The sequence below is a fragment of the Scyliorhinus torazame genome, chromosome 21 (genome assembly GCF_047496885.1).
Source record: "Scyliorhinus torazame isolate Kashiwa2021f chromosome 21, sScyTor2.1, whole genome shotgun sequence".
Classification (NCBI taxonomy): domain Eukaryota; kingdom Metazoa; phylum Chordata; class Chondrichthyes; order Carcharhiniformes; family Scyliorhinidae; genus Scyliorhinus; species Scyliorhinus torazame.
In genome coordinates, this window is record NC_092727.1 from 24516401 (window position 1) to 24543547 (window position 27147).

General features: G+C 46.3%; 1 protein-coding gene across 14 annotated transcripts in view; it reads right to left on the reverse strand.

The window, feature by feature from the left end:
* Positions 1 to 27147, reverse strand: part of LOC140398222 (neural cell adhesion molecule 1-like) — a 625403-nt gene that overhangs the window by 143197 nt on the left and 455059 nt on the right. For all 14 annotated transcript variants that reach the window (XM_072486624.1, XM_072486625.1, XM_072486626.1 and 11 more), the window contains 3 exons: positions 17420 to 17570; positions 7879 to 8063; positions 4965 to 5061 (listed from right to left, as the gene is read on the reverse strand). In XM_072486624.1, coding sequence (XP_072342725.1) covers positions 4965 to 5061; positions 7879 to 8063; positions 17420 to 17570 — 433 coding nt within the window. The remainder of the gene's footprint in view (positions 1 to 4964; positions 5062 to 7878; positions 8064 to 17419; positions 17571 to 27147) is intronic.

A 27147-nucleotide genomic window follows, 5' to 3' on the forward strand; every position in this document is an offset into this window, starting at 1 on the left:
GGAGAAGAGTGGTGCTGGTGAACATATCTGCGCCGAACTGGGATGACGTTGACTTTATCAAAAGAGTGCTGGGGAAGATCCCGGACCTAGACTCACGTAAGTTGATAATGGGGGGGTGGGGGCGGGGGGGACTTTAATACGGTCCTTGACCCAGGGCTGGATCGGTCATGTCCCCTAATGGGCAGACTCCCAGCAATGGCAAGGGAGCTGAAAGGGTTCATGGAGCAAATGGGGGCTGTGGACTCATGGAGAGCCAGACAGCCGATGGGAAGGGGCTACTCGTTTTATTCGCATGTTCATAATTTCTAGGATTGATTTTTTTATCGTGAGCAGGGACTGTGTAGGGGAGGTAAAGACTACGGAATACTCGGCAATCACTATCTCAGACCATGCCCTGCACTGGGTGGACCTGCAGGTCGGGGGGGGGGGGGGGGGGGGGGGGGGGGTGAATTACCAACGCCCGCAATGGAGGTTAGACATAGGACTGTTGTCGGAGGAGGGGATATGTGAGAGACTTCGGAAGTGTATGCAAAATTACTTGCAGGTGAACGGTACGGGGGAGGTTTCAGCAACGACCATGTGGGAGGCGCTGAAGGCAGTAGCGAGGGGGGAGTTGATCTCAATTCGGGCTCACAGGGTCAGGGCGGAGAGCAGAAATGGACAGATTGGTTAGGGAAATTCACCGGATAGACGAGGAGCATGCGGGGTCCCCGGGGGAGGACCTACTCAGGGAGAGACGGAGATTGCAGGCGGAACTGGGGGTGCTATCCACGAGTAGGGCCGTGGAACAACTTAGGAAGGCGAGGGGAGTGGTGCATGAGCATGGGGAGAACGCCAGTAGATTGCTCGCGCAGCAACTCAGGAAGAGGGAGGCGGCCAGGGAAATAAGTAGAGTGGTTGATGGGGAGGGGAGCAGAGTGGAGGACCCGGCAGGACTTAATAAGGTATTTCGGGACTTCTATAGTAAGCTGTACACTTTAGAACCCCCGGAAGAGCCGGAGGAGATGAAAAGGTTCCTGGATGGACTAACCTTCCCAAAAGTAGGCAGGGGACTAGTGGACGGGCCGGGGGCCCCGATTAGAGCGGAGGAGGTATTGGGGGGCCTAAACGCCATGCAGTCGGGGAAAGCCCCAGGACCGGATGGATACCCAGTAGAGTTTTACAAGAAGTTCTCGGAGATAGTGGGACCGGTCCTGACAAGGGTTTTTAATGAGGTAAGGGACAGAGTGACCCTGCCACCGATGATGTCTCAAGCCACCATCTCGCTGATACTGAAGCGGGACAAGGACCCGGAATCCTGCGGGTCATACAGGCCATTCTCCCTGACCAATGTGGATGCCAAGCTCCTGGCCAAGGTCCTGGTGATTAGAATTGAGGACTGCGTACCTGAAGTGATTGGGGACGATCAGACAGGGTTTGTGAAAGGCAGGCAGCTGACAGCTAACTTGAGAAGATTGCTTAATGTGATCATGATGCCGCTGACGGGCAAGGAGTTGGAGGTAGTGGTGGCAATGGACGCTGAGAAGGTCTTCGACTGGGTGGAATGGGGCTATTTGTGGGAGGTGCTTGGGTGGTTTGGGTTCGGGGAGGGAGGCTTTTCCCCAGGGTAGAGGGGTCAATTACTAGGGGGCATAGGTTTAAGGTGAGAGGGGCAAGGTTTAGAGTAGATGTACGAGGCAAGTTTTTTACGCAGAGGGTAGTGGGTGCCTGGAACTCGCTACCAGAGGAGGTGGTGGAAGCAGGGACGATAGTGACATTTAAGGGGCATCTTGACAAATACATGAATAGGATGGAAATAGAGGGATACGGACCCAGGAAGTGTAGAAGATTGTAGTTTAGTCGGGCAGCATGGTCGGCACGGGCTTGGAGAGCCGAAGAGCTTGTTCCTGTGCTGTACATTTCTTTGTTCTTTGTTTGTTTGACTGGTTAATTGAGTCAGACCATTGTACCAGGCCCCAAAAGCTAGCGTTAGGACGAACAGGATAATGTCAGATTATTTCAGACTACACCGCGGGACCAGTCAGGGGTGCCCACTCTCCCCGTTGCTGTTCGTGCTGGCCATAGAGCCGTTGGCGATGACAATCCTCCCTAGATTTCTGTTCATCTTCCAGTGCCTCCCGATCTTTATCCCACGGACCTTCTTCAAAAGGACTGGCAAAATCATCATGAGCTTTGTCTGGGCGGGCGAATCCCCGCGGGTGAAGAAGGCGATGCTTGAAAGGAGCCGCAGGAGGGGGGACTGGCATTGCCGAGTTTGATCAACTACTACTGGGCAGCTAACATAGCCATGTTAAGGAAATGGATGGTGGGTACGGGGTCTATCTGGGAGCGAGTGGAGTCGGCTTCATGCAGGGGCACCAGTTTGGCAGCCCTGGTCACGCCTCCCCTCCCGCTGTCGCCGGCCAGGTACTCCACCAACCCCGTAGTGGGGGCGGCCCTGCGGATATGGGGCCAGTGGAGGATGCATGTGGGGGGTTGGGGGGTGGCGTCTGTCTGGGCTCCAATATGTGATAACCATTGATTCGCCCCCAGGAACATGGATGGCGGGTTTCGAACATGGTGTCGGGCGGGGGTGGGGCGGGTGGGTGACATGTTCCTGGAGGGGAGCTTTGCGGGTTTGAGGGGCTTGGGGGAGAAATTTGGGCTGGTAAGGGGAAATTAACTTAGGTACTTACAGATGCGGGACTTTGTACGCAGACAGGTCCCATCCTTCCCACATCTCCCGCCAATAGGGATCCAGGACAGAATAGTCTCTAGAGGAGAGGGTAGAGTCTCGGATATCTACAAGGTGCTCATGAAGGGGGAAGAGTCCCAGACGGAGGAACTGAAACTCAAATGGGAGGAGGAGTTTGGCGGGGAGATGGAGGACGGGTTGTGGGCGGAAGCTCTGAGTAGGGTAAACTCAACCGCAACACGTGCCAGGCTTGGCCTGATTCAATTTAAGGTTGTTCACCGGGCCCACATGACGGTAGCGGGAGAGTGAATGTCAGCAGGGAGGGGGGGGGGGGGGGAAGAGGGGGGAGATTAGAGTAGAGTAGGAGGGATAAATAGGCGGGTAGGGTCTAGGGGAGAGGAGCGGGCATGTGCAGTATGGTTTGATTGAAGTATTGGTTTTATATTGATGTTTGCACATTTCTGTTATCTGTAACTGTTTACAAAGCCAAAAAATACCTCAATAAAATTGTTTGTTAAAAAAAAAAAAGTGCTTTCCACAGATGAAGTCCTTTAAGAGAGTGGTGGATTATACCTGGTTAAAAATGCACCAACAACAGAAAAATAATGGAGAATTGTGTTTCCTATTCTGCTAAGACAACAGCAATTACCTCTGCTGGGTGCAGCCAGTGAAGATTGAACAATGTAGAATGCAATTTTAAGACAGGTGTCATGGTACTTTTCACATCACTAACTTCAGGTGTCAGGGAAAAAAATAATTGCTATTTTCTTGGGAGTTTTACCTGTGATTATTTGACGCTCCTACAAAATTAAATAGGTTGCAAGGGAGGCATAAAAGTAAGAATTAGACATGGCTTGTTAAAAGAGAACACTTGATGGAATGAATGCTTTTACGTTTCTTCCGCACGTCCTTGTGTAATAAGATTTCACAACTTGCCAAAATGATGTGTGTGAAAGCACATCATTGGATTTCTGAAGCTATCAGTTTGCATTCGCAGAAAGTACATTTTTAGATTGAATTTGTGTGCTAATCTAGGGAGTCACTTTGTCATTCTGTGACAGCAGTTAGACGTTCCACTAAGAGCATTTGAGACAGGTGCAGTACAAAGCACTTTTTCTTCTGCCTCAATGAAAAGCTCAAAATCAGAAAAAGTGTTTTCGCAATGTAATTTTTTTCCACTTTAAATTATGTAAGAATCCTTCCTGTTTATTTCCTTTGTTCCCATTTCTTTAATTTTTTACTATTTTGTTCCGTGGACCCATAATCGGGATCCGTCTTTAAGCAGAAGACTCAAAGTGAAACAGCCTGCTTGTTAGGACACTGTGTTCCCAGGTTTTGTATTTTGCAGGGAAGAAGCCAGGCTGCTGGGCTCAGGAACCAGGTTTGGAGGGAGTCAGTTTGATTGACTCCCAATCTCTCACCCCTAAATAAATACTCTGCACTTCTGTTTTTCCTATCCAAGTGGATAACTTCACATATTTCTACACTATATTCCATCTGCCCACTCACTTAGCTTGTCTAAATCCCCTTGAAGCCGTTTTACATCTTCCTCGCAACTCACGTTCTCATCTAGTTTTGGAAATATCACATTTAGTTTCCGCATCCAAATAATTGAAATAGATCGAAATAGGGTGGCACAGTGGCAAGCACCGCTGCCTCACAGCGCCAGGGACACGAGTTCAATTCCGGCCTTGGGTGACTGTCTATGTGGGGTTTACATGTTCTTCCTGTGTCTGCGTGGGTTTACTCCAGGTGCTCTGGTTTCCTCCCACAGTCCAAAGATGTGCAGGTTAAGTGGATTGGCAAGCTAAATCGTAGTGTCCCAAGATGTGCAAGTTAGGTGAGGTTTCGGCGATAGGGCAGGGGAGTGGGCCTAGGAAGGGTGCCTTTTTGGGAGCGTCAGTGCAGACCCGGTGGCCTCCTTCTGCACTGTAGGCGATTCTGTGATTGTGAATAACTGGTGACCTAAGCATTGATCTTTGCAGTAACACACTTGCCACAGCCTGCCATTCTTAGTGTGACCCGTTTATTCCTATTCTCTATTTTCTGTCTAAACTGGACAGCCCCCGAAATTGTATGACTTTGAGTCAATGTAGTCCTGTCCAGTTTCCAAAAACATTGTGAAATGCATACCATTTAGACCAAGTGTTTGGAAAGAAGATCCCTGATAACTGTACCTACTCATCAAAGTGCACTTCATACAAAAAGTCCACAAATTCAAGCTATACACTGATTGTATTTTACTCCAGTGAACTGTGGTGAAAAATAAAGGTACAAGACAAATACCTACCAGCTTGCACTAGGATAAACTCTTTAGATTCCACACCTACACGGTTGCTTGCTGTACAGTTGTAGGGACCAAAGTCATTTTCTGAATCAGGCGTGACCTAGTGGAAGGGAATGCAGCCACACATCGGTTATTAAATACAAACTTCATTAAAATTACTACAGACCATGTGGATCAAAGCTCACGTTTTAAATCTTCAATTTTCTCTGCTTACTCCTCCACCCATGAAAGTGCGCATGAGTCAGGGCGTAGCTGTTCCACATATAAAGCAACAGCAGCGCCCGACATCTTGCCTGGGTAACATTTTCCCTGCATGGCCAAGTAATGCCAACGGGTTCTTTAGCCGTTGATGAGCCCATTCCAACTGATTCTGGTCATGTCCTTGCAGTTCCATCAGTTGTTGTTGAATCACATACCGAACCAGTAACAGACCTACGTCATGCACTGGATGTGTTCCAGATCTTACTGATTTTGATTAACGGAAGGATTTCGGATATATTGGGCTGGATTCTCCGATTCTGAGGCTGTGTCCCCACGCCGGCATGGGAACGGTGGCGTTTTATGGCAGAAACAATGGCGTAAAACGGCCACTGATCCTCCATTTAGCTGGGGCTTAGCATGTCAGCAGCATAGAGCACCTGGCCCTGGCTGCCGATACGGCCCGGAGAATTGCAAGGTCCTGAGGCCATCGATAAGTCGTGCGGCTTTGGATGGGGCGGAATATCGCGATAGTGGCGCCGCTCCCGATTCGGTCGTGAACTTTAACTCTCCGGCCGATGGCCGAACGCGATTTCGGAGTCGCCGATCGGAGAATCCAGCCCATTTTATTACATGCAGTTGGTGCAATAAGGGTTAAAAGTCTGGGTTAGTGTGCAAATGCTGCAGTCTTGTTTTTAAATATACTGTTTGAAAGGCAGCAAGGATTGTTGGAGACAGAGGTGCAATTAAAGCATCGTAAAAAAAAATCATCATTCATTCCGTCCACGGATACTATTTGCTGAAGTTGGGCTAATGGAATTTTGTTTACAAATACACGGGTTCCCTGGGGTGTAGATTATTAGAGGCATTGGGCAAAATCTAATGACCGCGTCGCACCCGACCTGGGATGCGATGCGGCTGGTACATCGTGTGAGTTTTGGACTGCACTTAGCGACATGCCGTGGGATTGGCTGGTTGGTGGGATCTGTCAATATCTCGAAGATGCTTCTGGCAGAGTTCCCAATTATGTTGGAAAAAAGCATTTGAGATAGCTCGGGCAACGGAGTGTGCTGAAACCGGTGCCATTGAGCCTCAAAGCGTGGCTGAAGGGAGGTTAACCAAATATGGGTTGTCCGGACAGATCTGCGATGGGATCAACAGACACAGCTCCAAGCCATACACGGTCCTCGGAGCAGGACGGGAACCGAAGGAGTGGAAAGGAATAGCGGCATCAAACCAGATCAGAGGTGACCTTCTATCATTGCGGGGGGGGGGCGGGGGTCCTTCCCAGGACAGCTGCCATGCTCAGGAATTTGTGTGCTTCCATTACAACCGAAAGGGGCACATTCAAGCACATTGCCACATGAGGCAAAGATGGTAATGCAAAAAAAACAGCGGTAGCAGTCCACAACGTCACTGAACATATTGGAGAAGAGCTCTGGAGAAGAACATGCATCATTTGAATGCAGTCCAATCGTATAGAATCATGGAATTTTGACAAATACATGGATATGATGGGTACAGAGGGATACAGCACAAGTGCTGAGGGTTTTGGCCAAGGTCAGTATCATGACCGGTACAGGCTTGGAGGGCTGAAGGGCCTGTTCCTGTGCTGTATTGTTCTTTGTCCTTAACTCAACCCTTCATTCAACTAAAGGGGTGACACCTGTCTTCGGTTGAGAACCCGATTGGATCTTGTATTTCCAAATTTGGTGGAGAGGGTTGAGCCACATCAGGCTTTCCACAAGAGTCGTTGGTCAGAGCAGAAGGACGAAAGGTTGCTCCGAGCGGGAAACCTGATTATGGTCTGAAATTTTTCTGTCCATTCGCCTTGGTTAGAAAGGCGGGCTGTGGCCCAGTTAGACCAGTGTCTTACATGGCCGATGTTGATGGTAAGACCATCAGAAAAGTATGCCAACCACCTGAGGAGTCGAGGGGTGGTGACCCCCAACGTGGAGTCGACAAGCCCAGTGAGCATCGTGAATACTCCTGTAACTCGGTCCAGCCAAGGGGAGCCAGGGACTCCCATTCCTGTTCAACCTGCTGCGTCTGTCGAGGACAGTGAGGCTTGTTCACCTGTCACCTGAGGGTCCTCCTGAGATTGATCACACGATCACCCTAAAGAATACCGAGCCTGTGGCTGGAGTACGGAGGTCCAGGAGAACCCAGAGGTCCTTGGACTGATTGACTTTTTGATTGGCTCGCTTTCCTTAGTTGTCCCTGTTAACCATTGTAACTTTTGTACATAGTTTTGGGATAGTGTGCTAAGGGACGCAAGTAGGGAAGGATGTGGTAACTTGGTCTCTTTATGGGGGTTGGCTCCATGGACCACGTGACTGGCTCGGAGCCAATGGTGCCAATGGGGAGTTTGCACCAGGCCCTGGGAGCCTGGGCAGTGTGGACAAGGGAGCCAGACATGTTGTATAGTGTTCTGTGCCTGGTATCTAACTGCCTTTACCTTTCGTCGATAAGCCCCTTTGTTAACGTCTGGAAGCCTTTAGTGTATGTCTCGAGACACCACAGATGTCACAAAAGCTTTTGCATTAATTTTGAATATTAAGTCTATTCCAATTGCTACATTTTTTGGGTGATTGAATCCTCCAAAGTAATCTTCAAAAGCCTCCAGTAAAGTCTTGAGAATAGTCTGCATCCTCAATCTACTCTGCCGAGCGAAAAATATCACATGCACTTTGAAATCTGTGCATTTAAATTCTCTCACCTGAAGATAGTTGGTGGATCGTGTGTTATAGATCTTTATGCTGCTGTAGTTGGAGCTCGGTAACTGCTGTCCATCTCTAAACCAGGTTACAAGGGCACGCGGATGGGCAAGAACCTCACAGGTGATATTTACAGGGTTTCCCTCCCAAGTGTAAACAGTCACTGTGCCTTGCAGCTTTGGTGCGTCTAAGAATGAGAGGAACACAATGTGGTAAGATTTCTAAAAGCATTCAAACCTTTTGCTCCCTATCATTTAAAACAGTAAAAACACGATAAAGCTCATTTTCTACTCTGGCTTGGAATGGGTGACGGAGAGCCTGGAACTCGAGTGGTGGTCCACATAGTTGGTATCTGCCTGATTCACATGAACATACTATCTTCTGGGTGGTCCTTTTTGGTCATCCTGAGGAGATCATACACATGACATTTGAAAACTTAGTTTAAAGAATTTAAATAACATGGCCTTGGACCCTGGTTGGAATCAGTTGGAGAGTTGTACCATCTCCTGTAAGGAGACTTGTAGCCAACCTGCAACATAGTCACGTTCATCAGCACTCCCACCATTCCCTTTTGCATATCCTTCCAGGTTAAAACAGGAATTAATTGCATCAGCAATATGTTGCCCCTCAGCGAGTGAGCTGGTTATGTAGTGGCATTGAAAAAATGCAATGATTTCTAGTTCAAAGAACTTCAGTTACTCAAATAGGTTTAAGTAGCTGGATCTAGTTATTTCTGATTGGCTTGGACCTAAAGATTTATAAAAAACGATGTCTGGGGTTTTCCGGCTCCATCCCGCCGCTGGGACTTTCCAGTCTGAATGAAACTTTTGGCTGGTCTGCCACATCCCCTTGTGGCAAGTCTCACCATGGCGGGGGTGGAAAGACCCAGCCACTGACAGAATGTCAAGAGTGTGGAAGGAAGACTGAATGAATAACTTACATTTATAGAAGCACCTTCAGGATGTCACAAAATGCTTTCTGGACAATGAAGTATCTTTTAAGTGTAGTTACTGCAGTAAAGGACTCTATATGTCTCCCATTTTGGCCAATAAGGGAGGATATGAGACTGTATGCTGCAATTAGGAATGGACGAAGAGGTTCTCCTTTTCCCAGAGGGTAGTGAACCTCCGTAATGCACCGGCTGTTGTGGTGGGTTGGATGTTCTGTGCACCCTGAAGAGGCAGCTAGACTGGTTTCTGACTGGGGCAGAGATTGAATCATGTCGAAGGGGTGTATATTTACAGATAGTATACGCATGATCAGGAGAATCTCCTGGAATGCTTTTCATCACTTGGTGCGGTTGAAGAGGAATTTACATTATTCATCCTGGGTCTATCCATTTGTTTCTTTTTCTCAAGAGATGACCAGGTACTTCCTATCATAGCTAAGGGTGAGGTGGTGTGGGGGTGTTGGAGGTGCATGATCATGATGCTCCAGCCAGCATGTCTATAGGGCAGTGTTGATGGCTCATTTTTAGTAAAACGTGTTTAACAGATTTCCTAAGATGATACTAGAGAAGTAAGGCTTCATTTATGTATGAAGTCCAGAGAAACAGAGTTAGGTTAACCAGTCGCCTCCTGCGCGTCCCTCCTAGACAGGCATTCAGCATGATTGGGGGAGCTATCATCAGGAAGCGTGGAGGGGACGATAATGAATACTAACCGTTTTCCCTTGTCTCCAGCCCCTGCCAGCATCAAATACCACGACTCGTAACTCTGTGATCCCAATCCTGCCGTCGCTCATTTTTGGTCTGGCATTCCACAATGATCACGGACCTCTAGTGAGTGCATTGCCACCAGCTGCCTCCGCATCCACAGGCATTGGGAACAATGGACAGTTGCCGGCCTCAGAATGGCCAGGAGCTCTCAGTGAGGCAGGACTCAATGGCAGGGAAGGCCTGACGGTAGCCAGTTAGTTAAATGCCTGATGGGAACTTAATTCGAATGAGGCCTCCACCATGGAACAGATGGGTGTTTCCTGCCAGATCTCCGACCAGAAGGCTCCCATTGGGCTCACAGAATCCCGGTCGAGATCCCAGGATTTACTGCGTCAGTGGGATAATTTTAAGATTCTCAGCAAAAGAATGAAGGGAGAGATTAAAAGACTATTTTTATGCACTCGGTGATCTTGGGACATGCAGCATCCTGAAAGAATCGATATTAGGAAGCAGAAGGCATAAAAGGCTGTTAAGTGAGGCAAAGTGGGGCAAAAATGTATCTATTGATAAGCTTTGCGATTTGGGTACAATTCTGACCTACAGAATATTGATACAAAGCAATTCATATAAATTCGTCACAAGTTGTATAGTTGCATATGTTATTGGTCATTAATAATTTATAGATTACGTTTTGGAACTCCACTATTGCACAAACCTAATTATGTTTTCCGATGCAATTGATGTCATATAGCTTCAGCTCTTAGAGAACTCCCTTTTTTATCATAATTATTAACCTCAAATCCACATATCAGCTACAGTTAGCATTCCTGCTGCACAATGATGTCAAAAATGAAACATAAAATAAATGACTGATCATGTAATGGAAGGAACAACAGGTGAACTCTAATCAAGCATTTGCTGTTGCAGCTCAAAGCCAACAGAGCAGCTGTAAAGGACAGTGCCATGTAATCTGTGACCAATTACCTCTTACATGTACATAAATGCGATATACATGATAAGAGTTATTTTTAATTAGTAAAACCTGAATGTTTTTTTAATTCATTTATGAGTTGAGGGCATGGCTGGATAGGCCAACATTTATTGCCCATGCCTAATTGCTCATGAGAAGCTTGTAGTGAGCTTGTAGTGGTGTAGGTTCAGGCAGTGTGCTGTTAGGGAGGGAGTTCCATGATTTTGCCCCAGCGACAGTGAAGGAATGATGATATATTTCCAAGTCAGAATGGTGACCGACTTGGAGGGGAACGTCCAGGTGGCAGCTTTCCCGTGTATCTGCTGCCCTTGTCCTTATAGATGGTTTCAGTCTTGGGTTTGGAAGGTGCTGCCTAAGGAGCCTTTGTTAATTCCTGCCATGCATCTTGTAGATGGTGCGCATTGCTCCCTCTATTCGTTGGTGGTGGAGGGAGTAAATGTTTGTGGAAGTGGTGCCAATTAAGATGGGTTGTCGTGTCCTGGATGGTATAAAGCTTATTGAGTGTTGATGGAGTTGCACTTAGCCATTGCGTTAAGTCAGTAATGAAAACAAGCACTTATTTTCAGGATTGGCTCAGAATTAAAAAAAGTACATCTCCTTCAATTGCCAGTGAAAACAAAATGCAGCTGACTCTAATAATATTTAATAATATTTAAGACTGTTGACACTTGCAAGCATGTAAGCACTTGAAAGAGTCAAATCTTCAGGTTACTTCTCAGATTTAATCAAAGAACAAGTTTGTATTATAATTGCCTTCTCAATCATAGAGAAATTAGTGCAAGAAGTAATCCACATAATTCAGCAATGCTGCTAAATGTGATGAACAGTATTTTTGACTTTGAGTCTAAGTCAGTTATATTTTAAAAAAATAAGCACCTTCTAGAAACAATGACAGTGTTGGGCAGAAATCGTCCGATTCACTAATTGAAGCAAATTTTAAAACGGATTGCACGCATGTTAGTTTCAACAGATGATAATTTAGTTGTATTTACGTTTATTTCAGTTTGCTGATACCAAAGCTCGCAGAGATGGTGCCTATGCACTGGAAAGCCATAGCTGATTCAAAAGTTCCCTTACACTGAGGCATGAACTATCTTAAGTGCATACAATGTACATTAAAGATATCAAGTGGCGACTGTCCAAAATTAGAAATTGCGCTCCAAAACAGATGATGTACAACAATAGCCTATTTGGTTTGGAGAGAGCAATCTAAGTCCAGCTATAAGTCCTGCAGAAGTATCGCAGAATATATGGATACTCTTCGAAAGAGCATCCAGACACACAGTGGTGAATCACTGTAATAACTTCAGTTTGGAATCCACCTTCCCCGCCAAATTGGGAAATAACTGGCTCAGCCTGGTACGAAGTCGCCGTCCCATCAATAATCCTGACGGGGCGACTCCTGTTGTAGAATGGGGTGTAGTTCGACAATCAAACAGGAATCGTGCCAACCTTGTCTCCATGGTTCTGGCTCGCTGTCGCTTCATCTGTTTTTGAAAGTTTGTACTGCCCGCTCGGCCAGAACATTGGGCGATGGGTCTTACGGTGCTGTCCAAATGTGTTTGTTGCCGTTTGACTTCGTAAGCAACTGGAACTCCCCATTAGTAAAGGCTGCACCATTGTGGGATACACCGTGAATGCAGAAACCCTGGGAGTTTCTCAATTGTGGCGTGGGAAGTTGTAGAGGCTGTGCGGTGTACTTCCATCCATTTGGAATGGGCATCTATCATGATTAGGAACATGGAACCTAAAAATGGACCAGCGAAGTCTACAAGGTCTTCCTGGCCTCTCCCACGGATGTAGTGAGGCCGAGGCGGGGAGTTTCTGGTTCGCTGAGAAAGGACCATTGCTTTGCCAAGCCCTCAGTAGCTGAGTCGAACCCGGGCCACAAGTCGTAGCTCCTCACGAGCATCTTTAATTTGGAAATTCCAAGGTGACCATTATGCAGCTCCATTACGATTGGACGCTGGCCTGGGTGGGGACAACAACCTGGGATCCCCACAGAGTAATACTTGACACTGAGATCTTTGCAAAGGCAGACTGATCTATCGGGTTTGAGGACAGGAAAATAGGTGAGGCACACTCCATGAACTGCACCGATCATATTATCCAAAGGTTTTCCAATTACTTGAGATCGATTTTCAACTTCTTTAGCAATGAGTATGGAACTAGTGTGCTCTAAGTATTTTGGATTGGCATCGAGGTCCAGCTAGATTCTGCCCTGGCTCCAGTTATTTTTCCAAGGCCCTCTTCGAAGACGACTGGATATTTACTTAATCCTCCAATCCCCAATTTAAAATTTTCCAGCCAGTTCAGTCGGATCCTCTGGGAGCTGATCAATGTCCATGAGACCTGGTCCTGATTCGTGCACGATTATGAGTGGATGTGGGGGCAACTCCTGTCTATAGGTTATCAGACGTGATGGTCCCCATAATTTGCAAAGTTTCCCCCATATACATGTCTAGTCTGGCTCTGGTATCCCATCGGTGTAAGAGTGGAATACGTATTCGGAGGCAATTGAATGTTTGTTCACAGTTTCTCCCTATTCTAAGGAATGATAATTTGAGAGTAGTCTTTGGGGCGATCTTGATTGTGGCGATTCAGTTCAACTGCATCATCCCCTCATCTGGAGCTGGTATACTTCGGAGTTGACCTCAACTTCTACTCTGGGTATTATGTGTATTTCTGATTCCAGCAGCCTTGCCTGGGTTGTGCCCTTCTGCAGCACTTGAAACATTAGCTGACACTTGCACTCCTCCGGAATCGTTTCCCTGGTATACCTGGGGTTGTCACGTTGTGTTTTTTTTAGACCGCCAGGGCCTTCCTCCAGGATATTGAGTTGATAATCGGCGATGCACGTGGGTGCCTTCATCTGAAAAGCAGGCTTCTCTCTGCAGGGCCCCTCCCTCAATCGGAGGATGCCACTGTCCAGTGTCCCTTAAAGGTGCCGAGTTCCTTGATCAGCGTTCTCCAGGGACAAGGCTATCTCAATGGCCTTTTTCAGGTCTATACTGGGCTCTGCCAGTAATCTCTTTTCAGTTGTGACACTGTTAATTCCACACATCAATCTATCATGCAGCATCTCGGTCAAGGATGTACCAAACTTGCAGTACTCCACCAAATTTCGCAACTGACCAAGGAATTCTGTGACGGGTTCCCCCCAGGTTCTCACTACTGTATTAAAACAATAACATAGGGGGATGATTAATGGCGTTTGGGTCATAGTGACTGCGCAGTAGGTCCACAAACACGTTGAAAGTTTTGGAGTGGGGGCTACTGGGTAAGTTGTGCTTTTAATGATGCTAAATGTAAGGGCCCCACACGCTGTCAGGACGATCATCTTCTGCTTCTCATCCCCTTCTATGTTGTTGGCATGCGCTCAGAACACTGGGCCCAGTCTTCTACGTTCGTGTCATATGGCTCGGGTTTAACTTAAGAACAGCAGTTTCGGGTCGGTTTTTGTTTCTTACCGGAGAGCTGTTTCCTTTGCTTAAAGGCTGTTCGAAATCTGGTTCTTGCTCCTCCTTGTCAATGCAATAACACCAGCGGGGGTCAGGCGAAGCAAACCAAAGTTTTATTCTAGAACAAAAAGGAGCCGCTGAGGCGCCGTATAACACAATCGCCCCAGCCTGGGACCATCGAGAACACTGGTCTGGGTTACATCATTTAAACTCCCGCTAACAAGAAGTTGGATCAGCCTCGCCCGCTCAGGACGGGATCTCGTACTCCATGAACTCACGGAGAGATCAATTGATAGAACATAGAACAATACAGCGCAGTACAGGCCCTTCGGCCCACGATGTTGCACTGAAACAAAAGCCATCTAACCTACACTATGCCATTATCATCCATATGTTTATCCAATAAACGTTTAAACGCCCTCAATGTTGGCGAGTTCACTACTGTAGCAGGTAGGGCATTCCACGGCCTCACTACTCTTTGCGTAAAGAACCTACCTCTGACCTCTGTCCTATATCTATTACCCCTCAGTTTAAAGTTATGTCCCCTCGTGCCAGCCATTTCCATCCGCGGGAGAAGGCTCTCACTGTCCACCCTATCCAACCCCCTGATCATTTTGTATGCCTCTATTAAGTCTCCTCTTAACCTTCTTCTCTCCAACGAAAACAACCTCAAGTCCATCAGCCTTTCCTCATAAGATTTTCCCTCCATACCAGGCAACATCCTGGTAAATCTCCTCTGCACCCGCTCCAAAGCCTCCACGTCCTTCCTATAATGCGGTGACCAGAACTGTACGCAATACTCCAAATGCGGCCGTACCAGAGTTCTGTACAGCTGCAACATGACCTCCCGACTCCAGAACTCAATCCCTCTACCAATAAAGGCCAACACTCCATAGGCCTTCTTCACAACCCTATCAACCTGGGTGGCAACTTTCAGGGATCTATGTACATGGACACCTAGATCCCTCTGCTCATCCACCCGTGGTCTTCGTGGGGGCTGTAACAGCCACCATGAAGGCAGATTTTCACACTCTTTGGTTTAATGTGGCGCACACCATGGGCGTCATTCTCCGACCCCCCAGCGGGTTGGAGAATGGGCATTGGCCGCCGTGAATCCCGCCCCCCGCCCAATCTCCGGTACCGGAGATTGGGCGGGGGCGGGAATCGGGCCGCGCCGGTTGGCGGGCCCCCCCGCTCGATTCTCTGGCCCGGATGGGCCGAAGTCCCGCCGATAAATTGCCTGTCCCGCCGGCGTAAATTAAAGTACCTATTTACCAGCGGGACAAGGCGGCGTGGGCGGGCTCCGGGGTCCTTGGGGGGCGGGGGGGCGGGGGGCGATCTGACCCCGGGGGGGTGCCCCCACGGTGGCCTGGCCTGCGATCGGGGCCCACCGATCCACGGGCGGGCCTGTACCGTGGGGGCACTCTTTCCCTTCCGCCTCCGCAACGGCCTCCCCCATGGCGGAGGCGGAAGAGACTCTCCCCACTGCGCATGCGCGGGAAACTGTCAGCGTCCGCTGACGCTCCCGTGCATGCGCTGCCCCGAATGTCATTTCCGCGCCAGCTGGCGGGGCAACAAACGCCGTTTCCGCCAGCTGGCGGGGCGGAAATCCCTCCGGCGTCGGCCTAGCCCCTCAATGTCGGGGCTCGGCCCCCAAAGATGAGGAGCATTCCGCACCTTTGGGGCGGCGCGATGCCCGTCTGATTGGCGCCGTTTTGGGCGCCAGTCGGCGGACATCGCGCCGTTTGGGGAGAATTTCGCCCCATGTCATCTGGTTGCCAGCTGAATTTTCCGTGATTATATATCAAACTGTGTTCTGCTTGATCAAATTAGACCAGGGGTACAATACTGCAAAGTTCCATTCAACTGCTTGTGGACTATGATTACAACATTCATTCATTCAAAAAGGAAATAACTCCAAAGAATCTTCTGCCAAATAATTCATGCAAACTATTACAAATCCTTCCCTGTGGCACCTGAGCAAAATTCCTAGTTGGTGTTCAACTACAATGATTAGAAGGTACAGCTATATCCATTGTAATTATATCCAAATTTTGGCTGTGAAGTAAAATATAAATTGAAACTTCATTAGTAATAACTGTAATTAAGCAAAGCATTATAATTAAGCCACAAAATTTTCTTTGTGTACATAAATTATAACATAAGTACTTAGATTCATATTATAGTTTGCCAGTCATAAAGTCCAGATGTTCGCATTCATCCATTATTTTAGCTAGTTTGGTGAAGTATGATGGAATTGATTTGCGTCTTTAAGAAGCAGAATAAGGCATTAAAAATGTATTGATTCTTTTAAAATGTCACGCTAGACATCATAGAATGAGAACCAATTGAAAGAAAGGGAGAAATTTTGACACTATTGACGGTTTTAAGAAATTAATCCTGGAAAGGAGAGCAATCAGCTGAGTTGCAGAAGACTATTCACGTGGATGGAGTTACTCTGGAAATACAACACCAGTCTCAGGCACTCTTTCCCTTGCATCATGATATAAGCAGTCAAGCCTGCTTTTTAAAAATATGTGGTCCCTGTGAAGGTCGTGCTAATAATCAGATATCCACTTGGCTGAAACTTAAGACAATCCAGATTTTAGCTGAGGTTCATGATGGGTAGAAAAATTCCATTCCAGAAAAATTGTACACGTTTATTCTTTGAGTGGCAAAGCTGTGGGCTGGCAGGAGTTGATTTAATCATTAAAATGTTGGGCTGCTTTCAGATGTCCTATATAAATGCTTAAATTCAGCATTCAGCTCCCTGAATATGTAAACTGACACCTTATTTAAAGCTTTGGACCTACCCTGCTTAGGATTCAGCAGTTCCTGCAGACATGGGTTTGCAGGCTGGGGAAGCTGCCCCTTCACCCCCGCCCCCTTCCCCGAGAACGGGGACAAAATTGAAGCTGCCTGCAGACTTGTGATGCCTGAAGATGAAAGGTGAAATCTTCCATTCTCAAAGGGTGTCTTGCATGCTGCAAGAAACAGTGGCAAAACACCGGTGCAGACTCTTAAGAGGAAGGCCCGTCACATCTTTTGTTCATCAGGCAGCTAAATGAACATCAATCCCCCGCAGTCGAAGTACCTCCTGCCAAGAGTGGTCAGTCACCTCGGTGTGAATCACTGCTGGCTTTCCAAAATGAAAATTTGTCGTGATGACCACGTGGGGCTGCAGAGGTGCCTGTAGACTCTTGGGCTGAAGGCCGAGGCTCGCTATTGCGTCCTGGCAATGCCCCTGAACACTGCTCCCTGGTATTGCCAGGTAAGGCAATTTTTTTGAAAGGTAGAGGAGTATTAGTAAGGAACACAAAGAATTGGTATGTTTTTAGTTTCACTCCCTTGTTCAGTGCTAAATTAGCTCTTCAATAATTAATGGAAACATAGACTGGCCAGTGAAATTAAAATTGCATTAAATTCCAACTTACACTGAACTTCCAGGTACATAGACTCCGAGTCCTGGCCAATTGAATTTTTAGCTTTACAGATGTATTCGCCAGAATCTGTGTGCTGAATGTCTTTGAGAGTCAGGGAAGAAACTCTTGCATAGCTGTGAACTTCAATTCGTCCATCCATAGTCTGTCAGATAAGAAAATATGGTATTAAGTTTGAGAAATCCTTGTGCTGAAGCAGCGATTACATAGTACAGGTTAGGAACAAAAACTGATGCATACAAGGGACCCTCATTTTGCCTTTTAGATTCCTCTGCAGTAAATATGTGATATAGAGTTCTTATTTTCAGTGTGATAAAGTTATATTGATCGATGGTCTTTATATTTAAGCTACATGGTGTTGATAAAAGTAAGCGTTTTTCCCAGAAATATTTGTCATAATATAAAATCCCATTTTATTTTGGTCTATCTCCATATATTTGAAAATACTAAAGGATTTTCTGTGCTGTTGCTGATGGTAAGTCAGAAGTTATGTCATTTTCTGATAGCAGAGACACAATACTATGAAATTTTAATCAATAATATCTTTTGAAGTGTCAGTATTCTACTTCTCTCAAGAGCATCAAAGAATGAATGAAATTTCCAGCTCGCTCCTGTAACTGTTGCTCGTCTAGTCTGACACTCACAATGCAGGCAGTTAAATAGAAACTTGTCCCTCTGAGACTTTCTTGCGCATTCACCTTTTGTATGAGCATTTCTAATTGCTCCTGCCTTCAGTATGTCCTTACAACGTTACGACTTCACCTTTCTTTTTGCTTGTTTTGCCTTGATTGTATCTTAAACTCTAGAGAGTGTATCAATCAGGGTCAGGAACCGGGTGTAGGATTAATTCTGGCCAACTCCACAGCGTGTGCATCAGATGGGAACCCCGCCCCTCTTCTCCGATTCTCCCCACTCTGAGCCGACCATGTTGGTCTGCTGCTGCCAATTATCAATAACTGTCCTCAACTGGCTGCTCGCTGGAAAGATACAGGCAGCTGAGCCGACCCCAAGCCACCACTGTTGAGAATGGCTGGAGATCGGGAATGTCGCAACGGACCAGCATGGAGGCCACTGGCACCAAATTGTCCCCTGCCCACCTTCAAGCCTATTCATTTAAAAATCCAGGCCAATACCTTACTTGTACATGTTTTTCTTCCAGTTGCAGTAATTTTACGAAACTGAACACCTTGATCAGATTCTCCCAATCATTCACCTAATTCACAATCCCAGTGTGCGAGCCTCCATGCTAATTTTGTAACAGTAACCTCCATAAAAGTCCCCCCACCCCTACAACCCCATCCCATGGCTATCTGTGAATCGTATCTGCATATCCATCCCTCATATCCTTTACTCGCTCAACAAGTACATCTCAGGCTCGGAAGCAAAAATAACATTCTCATCAAAACTAACCTCAATGGAGGTTGAAAAGTTAATTTTTGAGCATGTTATGCAGTGATTTGAAAAAAGATTTGTACATCTTGGTGGAAAGTAGATTCACAACCTTAAATCCTACAAAAATTTCCAATTTCAATGATATATATAATTTCAGTTGGGCCACTTTAGGACAGTACTTTATCACTTTGGGTTTCATTTGTTACTGTATTTTTATGTTCAGCCAAAGTACTTGGGCCCCATTCAACCATAGCTGGTCTGTACAATCAGAAAATCAGGGTGTAAAGAAGAGGAAAATAGTAACATTAAAACTCTGAAATACCAATAGCATTGTTAAAGATATTTCAGAAATCTTCAAATCTATTTACTGTCACCATTCAGAAGGTTTTATGGGGAAGATACTAACCACGCAAATTCAGAATAGTTTCTTGCGAATGTACCAGACAATATTACATACAGCTTTTCAAAAATGCAGGAACTTTATTACTGTACATTTGATTTAATAATGCACTTATTGTCTTGATATAGTTACATTAAATAAGATTAAAATCTTGCTAATGTCAGAAGGAAAAGGTAAACCGTACTAAATCAAGTGGCAAGATTGCTTATGAAACTGTACATTATAAATGGAGTTTATGGATTAAGTGTTAAAACTATTGGTTTGAAGTGGTCAAGTGGTGTGTTAGAATTCTGCAGATCGAACAAACTTGTTTGGACCATGTACTGCTGTTAGTGATAATCTGCCATAATGTTGTCCTCTCACAACTTCTTAATTTATAATAATCTTTCTCAGTGTTACAAGTAGGCTTACATTAACACTGCAATGAAGTTACTGTGAAAATCCCCGAGTCACCACACTTCGGTGCCTGTTCAGGTACACCGAGGGAGAATTCAGAATGTCCAATTCACCTAACAAGTGCGTCTTTCGGGTCTTGTGGGAGGAAACCGGAGCTCCCAGAGGAAACCCATGCAGACACGGGGAGAACATGCAGACTCTGCACAGTGACCCAAGCCGGGAATTGAACCTGAGTCCATGGCGCTGTGAAGCAACAGTGCTAACCACTGTGCTACCGTGTCGCCCATTTTGTCGGGCACCAATCATTGATATGTGAGCATGTTCTCAGACCCAGCTTCCAGATTAAAAAGCTCTGCCTTGTCAAAGTCAGGTAAAAGAAATCTAGCCCAAATTAGCAACACTGCTTTGTAACTTTTTCAGACTGTAAGGAAAATGAAGTGAATCACTTCTAGAATACATATCAGGAGAGAAGTGCAGCTTTGTTTGAAACTATTTGAAGGGAAATTGATAAGGGATTGCAATCCTATCTACAAAATCAGAAGACTCAGGGCAAAGCTGTCACAACGAGAATGTCAACAGGATCTTTAAGTGCTGACCAAAATTATTTAAAAAAGAATTGTAATCAGAATCAGACAATGCTGAGTTAAACCGGGTGAATTATAATCTAGCTGTGATTAATTGCACTTCTGTTTAGAGACCGTTATTATACTCCTATTCCACAAGATGTATGCATCTCAGTTTTAACCTTTTTTCTGCAATAATTGATAAAATGGTCCAACAAGAATACAGCACGCAGGTTTTGTTTGACTGTGGTGATTGCTTTATTTCTTCGGTTACTGAATGGTGGTAGATGATTGTTAAATTAAAACACAGATGAGAAGTACATCTCCTTGCAAGTGTACATCAGACATTTTGTTTTGTCGCGACAGATTCCATCCCCTTCCTGGCCACTGTCTCAGGCTGAAATAGACTGTGTGCAACCTAAACATTCTGTTTGACTCTTAGATAAGCTGATGATCCCGTATCCTTTTCATAACAATGACTGCTTAGCACCAAGATCTCTGCCCACGCCTCGGCTTCTCTGCTGAAACCCTCATCCATACTTCTGATGCCTCCAGATTCAAATGCTTCGCTGCTCTCTTTGGTTTTAAGAATAATCTTTATTGTAACATTGTAATGAAGTTACTGTGAAAATCCCCTAGTCGCCACGCTCCGGCGCCTGTTCGCGTACACGGAGGGAGAATTCAGAATGTCCAGAATGAACAAGCATGTCTTTCAGGACTCGTGGGAGGAAACTGGAGCGCCTGGAGGAAACCCCCCGGAGGCATGGGGAGGACATGCAGACTCCGCACAGGCAGTGACCCAAGTCGGGAATCAAACCCGGGTCCCTGGCGCGGTGAAGCAACAGTGCTAACCACTGTGTTATCATGCCGCCCTAGCCATCCACACTCCATGGCCGGGAATCTCCGATCCTGCGCCGGGGGGGGGGGGGGCGTGAGAATTGTGCTACGCTGCTCCGGCGCCGGGCCAGCGATTCTCCGGCGACCAGAGAATCAACGCCAATCGCACACGCGCCGCCGCGCGGGTCAGGGGTCGTCGAAAGCGGCCCCCAAGGCGATTCTCTGCGCTCGACGGAGAGCCCGCCGAGTCCCGCCAGCGAGGGATACATATGGTCCCATCCGGCGGGACCTCGGAGTTCTGGCTGCGGGGGCCGTCCTGGTAGGGGGGCGGGGGGACCCAACTCTGGAGGGGCTTACCGATTGGCGTGTGGGCTAATTCCGGGAGGTGGGGCCTATGTTCCTTCCCGCCGGGCCCCTGTAGGGCTCTGCCATATTGCCCGGGGGCCGGCGCGGAGATGGCAACCCACGCACATGCGCGGACCCACACCGGCCGTGGCGCCGGCCGTGTCGCGCCGGCTTTCGAGCGCACAGCACTCCAGCGCAGTACTAGCTTCCAAAGAAGGGGTGAATGTCTGGGCCTGGAGGCCCGTTGACGCTGGCGTCGCTCGCACCGGTTTTGACGCCGGAGTCAATACTTGGCCGGGATTTCGGAGAATCCCGGCCCATATTTTTGAGCGCAACCAATGCTCTATGCCCATATTCTAACCTGAAGCAAGTCCTGCTCACCAGAGCAGTGCGCCATGTTCAGGTTCATCTCAACGGCCATTGCTGTGGATGCCATTTGTGGATGATTTTTAAACAAATTGAAACAACCGGAATCTTCAAATTGGCCAGGGTAGAGGCAGAGCTGGAACCTGGGATAGGGTGGGGAATTTGTTCGTATTCAAATTTCATTGCTGTGTAAAAGGTTGTATGTAGCTTTAGACATTATATCGGAATTAGTTTGAAAACTGTAGTGATCCACAAAATTCTGAAAGGTTTAAAATTCTTCTGTGTTGATCTGTGACCACATAAGCTGTTTAGTTGACGTGGTTAGCTGCAGAAAACCATCTCAACGACACATATTTCTGGTGATGGGACCCCAGGAAAGACAAGCAACAAACAATCATTATCACGGAAAAATGTTAAGAGCAAAAAACAGTTCATTGTGGTTATGCCTCTCTGTCTACTTCTAGACAGTCTGGTACCGGAGCAAAATCAACGAGGTGGATCATTCACCATTTTGCTCCGGAGCCAGATTGTCTGAAAGTAGACAGAGCTGCATAACCGCAATGAACTGTTTTTTGCTCTAACATTTTTACTTAGAGGACAGCATGAACGTGTCTTTGGATTGATTGGATGTTATAATTAAGCAGACATGCCTATGTTATGATTAGTTAATTGGTCTCATATATATGATTTATGTAGACCTAATTGATAGTTGTGACTTGACATAGATAACTAGATACATCTTGATTGGTATATGCTAATTTATTGTAATCAAATTTGAAGTATAACCGTCTTTATGATCCTTGAATCAGGGTTCTCTGATGTATCTACTTGGAACGTCATCAGCATGCACTATAGCTCACAATAAAGGCCCTTGTTTGTAACTCCAAGAGTCTTCATCTGGTTTCTCACGAGTGGGAGAGTGAATTACACTATTGCCAAATAGATGTACTTTTCTCCACAACACTGTGCAATAGGTTTTCTTCAAAAATCCCACTTCTGTCAAGGAAATAAACTTTTCACACTGCCAACCATGTTCCTCACAGGCTACAGTTGGTCAGCTTTTAAAGTCTCCCAACTGCCACCCACTCCTATAAACATTGCCAGACCTTACAATGTGAGCTCGAAGAGGCTGCTTAACTATCAAAACATGGCCAATGGGTGACTTCACATTCCCGTCCTTCCCCCAGATCTCCTGCCCTCATAAAAATGTATAAGGTCAGGAACAGAGGTGGGACATTGTTACACATGGCATTGTTGCCATTTTATTTCCATTGCCTGCCTCTGTTCCATTGCTGGCGACGGAAATCCAGCCCTTTGTCCAGTTAAGGGAGGGAGGAAGGAGTGGCAAGAAGGAAGAGTGGGTGGCCGGGGGTGCAATGAAGGAGCTAAGGGAGCAGGAAAGATTGACCAGTTGGAGAAGAGTTGGATTGAGAGGGAGAATGTAATGAGATTGCGAGGAAGAGATGGGGGGGTGGGGGGGAAAAGAGTTTTGCTCGGCTCATTTTAAATTCTCCGCGAGGCTGCTTAGTGGTGGGGAACAAGAGGGAGTGTTCTGATGACCAAGTTAGACATGGAATGAATTGGTGCTGCACAGGCTATATTAAAGTTGTGGGAGTGGTTTCACAAAACATATTGGTACACGCTTCAGGAGTACCAACGATCAGGTTATCCATGTCATTTTAATCCTACCAACGGGAAACAAAGGATGCTCACAGGGCTTTGGGGCAAAGTTTGGAGACCACACAAGTGCGGCACTGACCACATAGTAGTGCACTTTGACCATCAGACTTTACAGCAAGCTACCAACGGTCATCTACCTATCCCAAATAGTGAATTTTCAACGCACACCGATAAATCTATGCTGCTCCCATGAATCACACAGGACTGTAGAGCAAGCTTCATATAAGCTCAAGAGATAAACATGACATTGGACAAGATGAGTGGACAGAGATCCTAAAGGCACCTCTGTGATAAGTGCTGTTTCTTTCACAGGAGGGTAGCAGTTTACAGAAGGAAAAGGCAAACCGACTGTAATGTGACAACAAAAAAAACCTAAGGCTTTGCACATTGGCCTGCTTTGTAACATTAGCTGAGCTGCTCTGGGCTTAATGGATTTCACAATGCCATCGCCTCGGCATCGACGGCAGGTGCAAGGAATGTAACAACTCAACTTTTATTTCCGTATCCCCTGCATTACATAACGGAAATACGAGTGTGAAATGTTTGCATGATACTTAACATCTGTAATTTCTGAAAATTATGTCTCTTTATTTGTGCCATACATCATAACGTTTAAGTTAGAATAGAAGCATAGAATCCCTACAGTATATAAGGAGGCCATTTGGCCTATCGATTCTGCACCGACCTAGGCCCATTCCCCCGCTCTATGCCCGTAAACCCCCCCCTAAACCTTGGACACGAAGTGGCAATTTAACATGACCCATCCAACTAACCTGTCCACCTTATGACTGCGGGAGGAAACCGGAGGCCCAGAGGAAATCTACACAGAGACTGGGAGGATGTGCAACCTCCACACACAGTCACCCAAGGCCAGGTCCCTGATGCTGTGAGGCAGCAGCGTTAACCATTATGCCACTGTGTTGCCCTTAAAGTTATATTTTATTTTAATATTAAACCTTCATGTTCATGGCCGGGATTCTCCGGTATCCAGCAGGCGGGATGTACCGGCGCCGAGGAGTGGCGTGAACTACTCCGGCGCTGGGCCGCCCGGAAGATGCGGAATCCTCCGCACCTTCGGGGGCTAGGCCGGTGCCGGCGGGGTTGGCGCCTGCGTGATCCCAGCGCAAGCGCAGGGGGGGTTCTTCTCCGCACCGGCCATGGCGGAGCTTCACAGAGGCCGGCGCGGAGGGAAAGAGTGCCCCCCCGGCACAGGCCCACCCACAGATCGGTGGGCCCCGATCGCGGGCCATGCCACCGCGCCCCCCCCCCCCCACCCCCTCGGGGACCAGATGTCCCTGCGCCCACCGCAGGCCGCCTGCAGAGCCAGGTCCCGCTGGTAAGAACCTTGTGTAATTTACGCCGGCGGGACAGGCTGAAAATGGGTAGCCACTCGGCCCATCGCGGAGCGGAGAATTGCTGGGGGAGGCCCGCTGCCAACGGCCCCCAACCGGAGCGGCGCGATTGCCGCCCCCGCCAAAAAAACAGCGCCGTCGAATTAAAAAAAACGCCTTTAAGAAATGGGTGTTGCAAAATGGGTGCGTATATAAATATCTGTAGTGAGAGTACCTTTAAGAAATGGGTGTTTACTACTGCAGTGATGTCAGACAGTGGGTGGAGCTGGGCTGTCTGTCAGCTTTTTACTTTCGTTTCAGGCTGTTTGCTGCAGGGTGTGTTTTAGTTTCGTTTTCAGAGCTGGATAGCTGCAGTCACAGCCAGAAGGTGTATGAATCTCTCTGTAATCTAAAGACTGTAAATCGATCCTGGTGATTTAAAACTAATAACAGTAGTGACTTTAACCTGATGTGCTTCTGGTAAAAGGTGTTTTAAGTCTTATGGATGTTAAAAGGAAAGCTGAAAGGATTACTTAGTGTTGTATTCTTTGGGGGTTGTATTTGAATTAATGGTTGCTAAGATGTTCACTGTATGTTTTTAAAAAGGTTAACTTGAGTTAATAGAATAAACATTGTTTTGCTTTAAAAAAATACTTTTCCATTTCTGCTGTCCCACACCTGTAGAGTGGGCCGTGTGCTCCCCATACCACAATCTATTAAAAGTTGTGGGTCAGGTGAACTCCATGATACACTTTGGGGTTCTCTAAACCCTGATCCATAACAAATTAGGGGCTGGTTCAGGATAGAAGTCTATCTATTGGATTGGCTTAGTGAACTTAAAGACAGTGAGGGGTGAGCATATTGTGGTTGCTTTTCAGGTGTGGTATTTCAGTTTAAGTAGAGAGTGTGTTGTGGACAATGGCTGTTAGATTTGGCAAAACCATTGCAGTTTACATTACCTGACAAAATGAGAAAAGATGAAGTAATTATGGTGGTGGCTAATCATTTAAAGTTGCCTGAGATACAGTCTGACTCATTGGAAATAGCAAAAATTCAGTTGCAAATTAAACAAATGGAACATGAGAAATAATTAAAGCAGCTTGAATATGAAAGAGAGAGAGAGGAAAAAGAAAGAGAAAGAGAGGAAAAAGAAAGAGAAAGAGAGAGAGGAAAATGAGAGAGAAGAAAGGAAAACAAAAAGAATAGCCCTAGCAGAAAAAAAAAAGAGAAAGGGAGATACAGATCAGGGAAAAAGATAAAGAGAGAGAGTTTGAACTTCAGAAAATGGCCATGAAACATGACAGTCAGTAAAATTGGCAGACGTAAAGGGAAACGTACAGTTGGTGGATAGTGATGAGGATAGTGAGAAAGAGCGTCAAAATCGAAGGCTTGGTGGGGATCTATTTAAATATGTCCAAGCATTGCCAAGGTTTGATGAGGAGGTGGTAGACACCGTTTTTATTTCAGTTGAGAAGGTAGTTAAACAAATGAAATAGCCACAGCACATGTGGGTATTACTGATTCAAACAAAGCTGGTAGGTAGGGCAAGTGAAATGTTTGCATCACTACCGGAGGAGGTATCTGAGACATACGAGGAGGTGAAAAAACCCATCTTAGGTGCTTATGAACTAGTGCCTGAAGCCTACAAAGGTTTAGAAATTTAAGGAAAGAATTTGGTCAAACATACATGGAGTTTGAAAGGATCAAACAGAGTAATTTTGATAGGTAGATAAGGGCTTTGAAAATAGACCAAACGTATGAAGCTCTCAGAGAAATTATACTTTTGGAGGAGTTTAAAAATTCAATTCCTGATGTAGTGAGAATTCATGTGGAAGAGCAGAGGGTTAAAACTGTGAGATTAGCAGCAGAAATGGCAGATGATTATGAATTAGTTCATAAATCAAAGCTTGGTTTCCGACATCAGTTTCAGCCTGTGAGGGATAGAAACTGGGGACATGAGAAATACTCAAGTGGTAAAGGTAAAGGTGATCTGATGGGAGATAATAAGGAGAGTGTACCTCAGATTAAAAAAGAAATCCAGGAGGGTGGAAAAGAAATGAAAAGTTTCAAATGTTTTCACTGTAATAAACTAGGCCACGTAAAGTCACAGTGTTGGTGGTTGATGAAAAGCACTGGGAAGGCTGATGTGGTAAAACAGGATAAGACAGTGGGGTTTGTTAAAGTGGAAAAGGAAAGCCCAAATGAAGCGATGGAGGTGTAAAAGATTGTACAGCCTGATCAAGAGGTGATTGATAAGAAGGTGCCAGATCTCTTTAAAGAATTTACTTGTGTGGGTAAAGTTTACTCATGTGTATCAGGAGGAGCAGGTAAAGAAGTCACAAATTTAAGAGATACGAGAGCTAGTCAATTTTTAATGGTAAGAGATGAGGAGTTATGTAGTTTGGGAAGAAT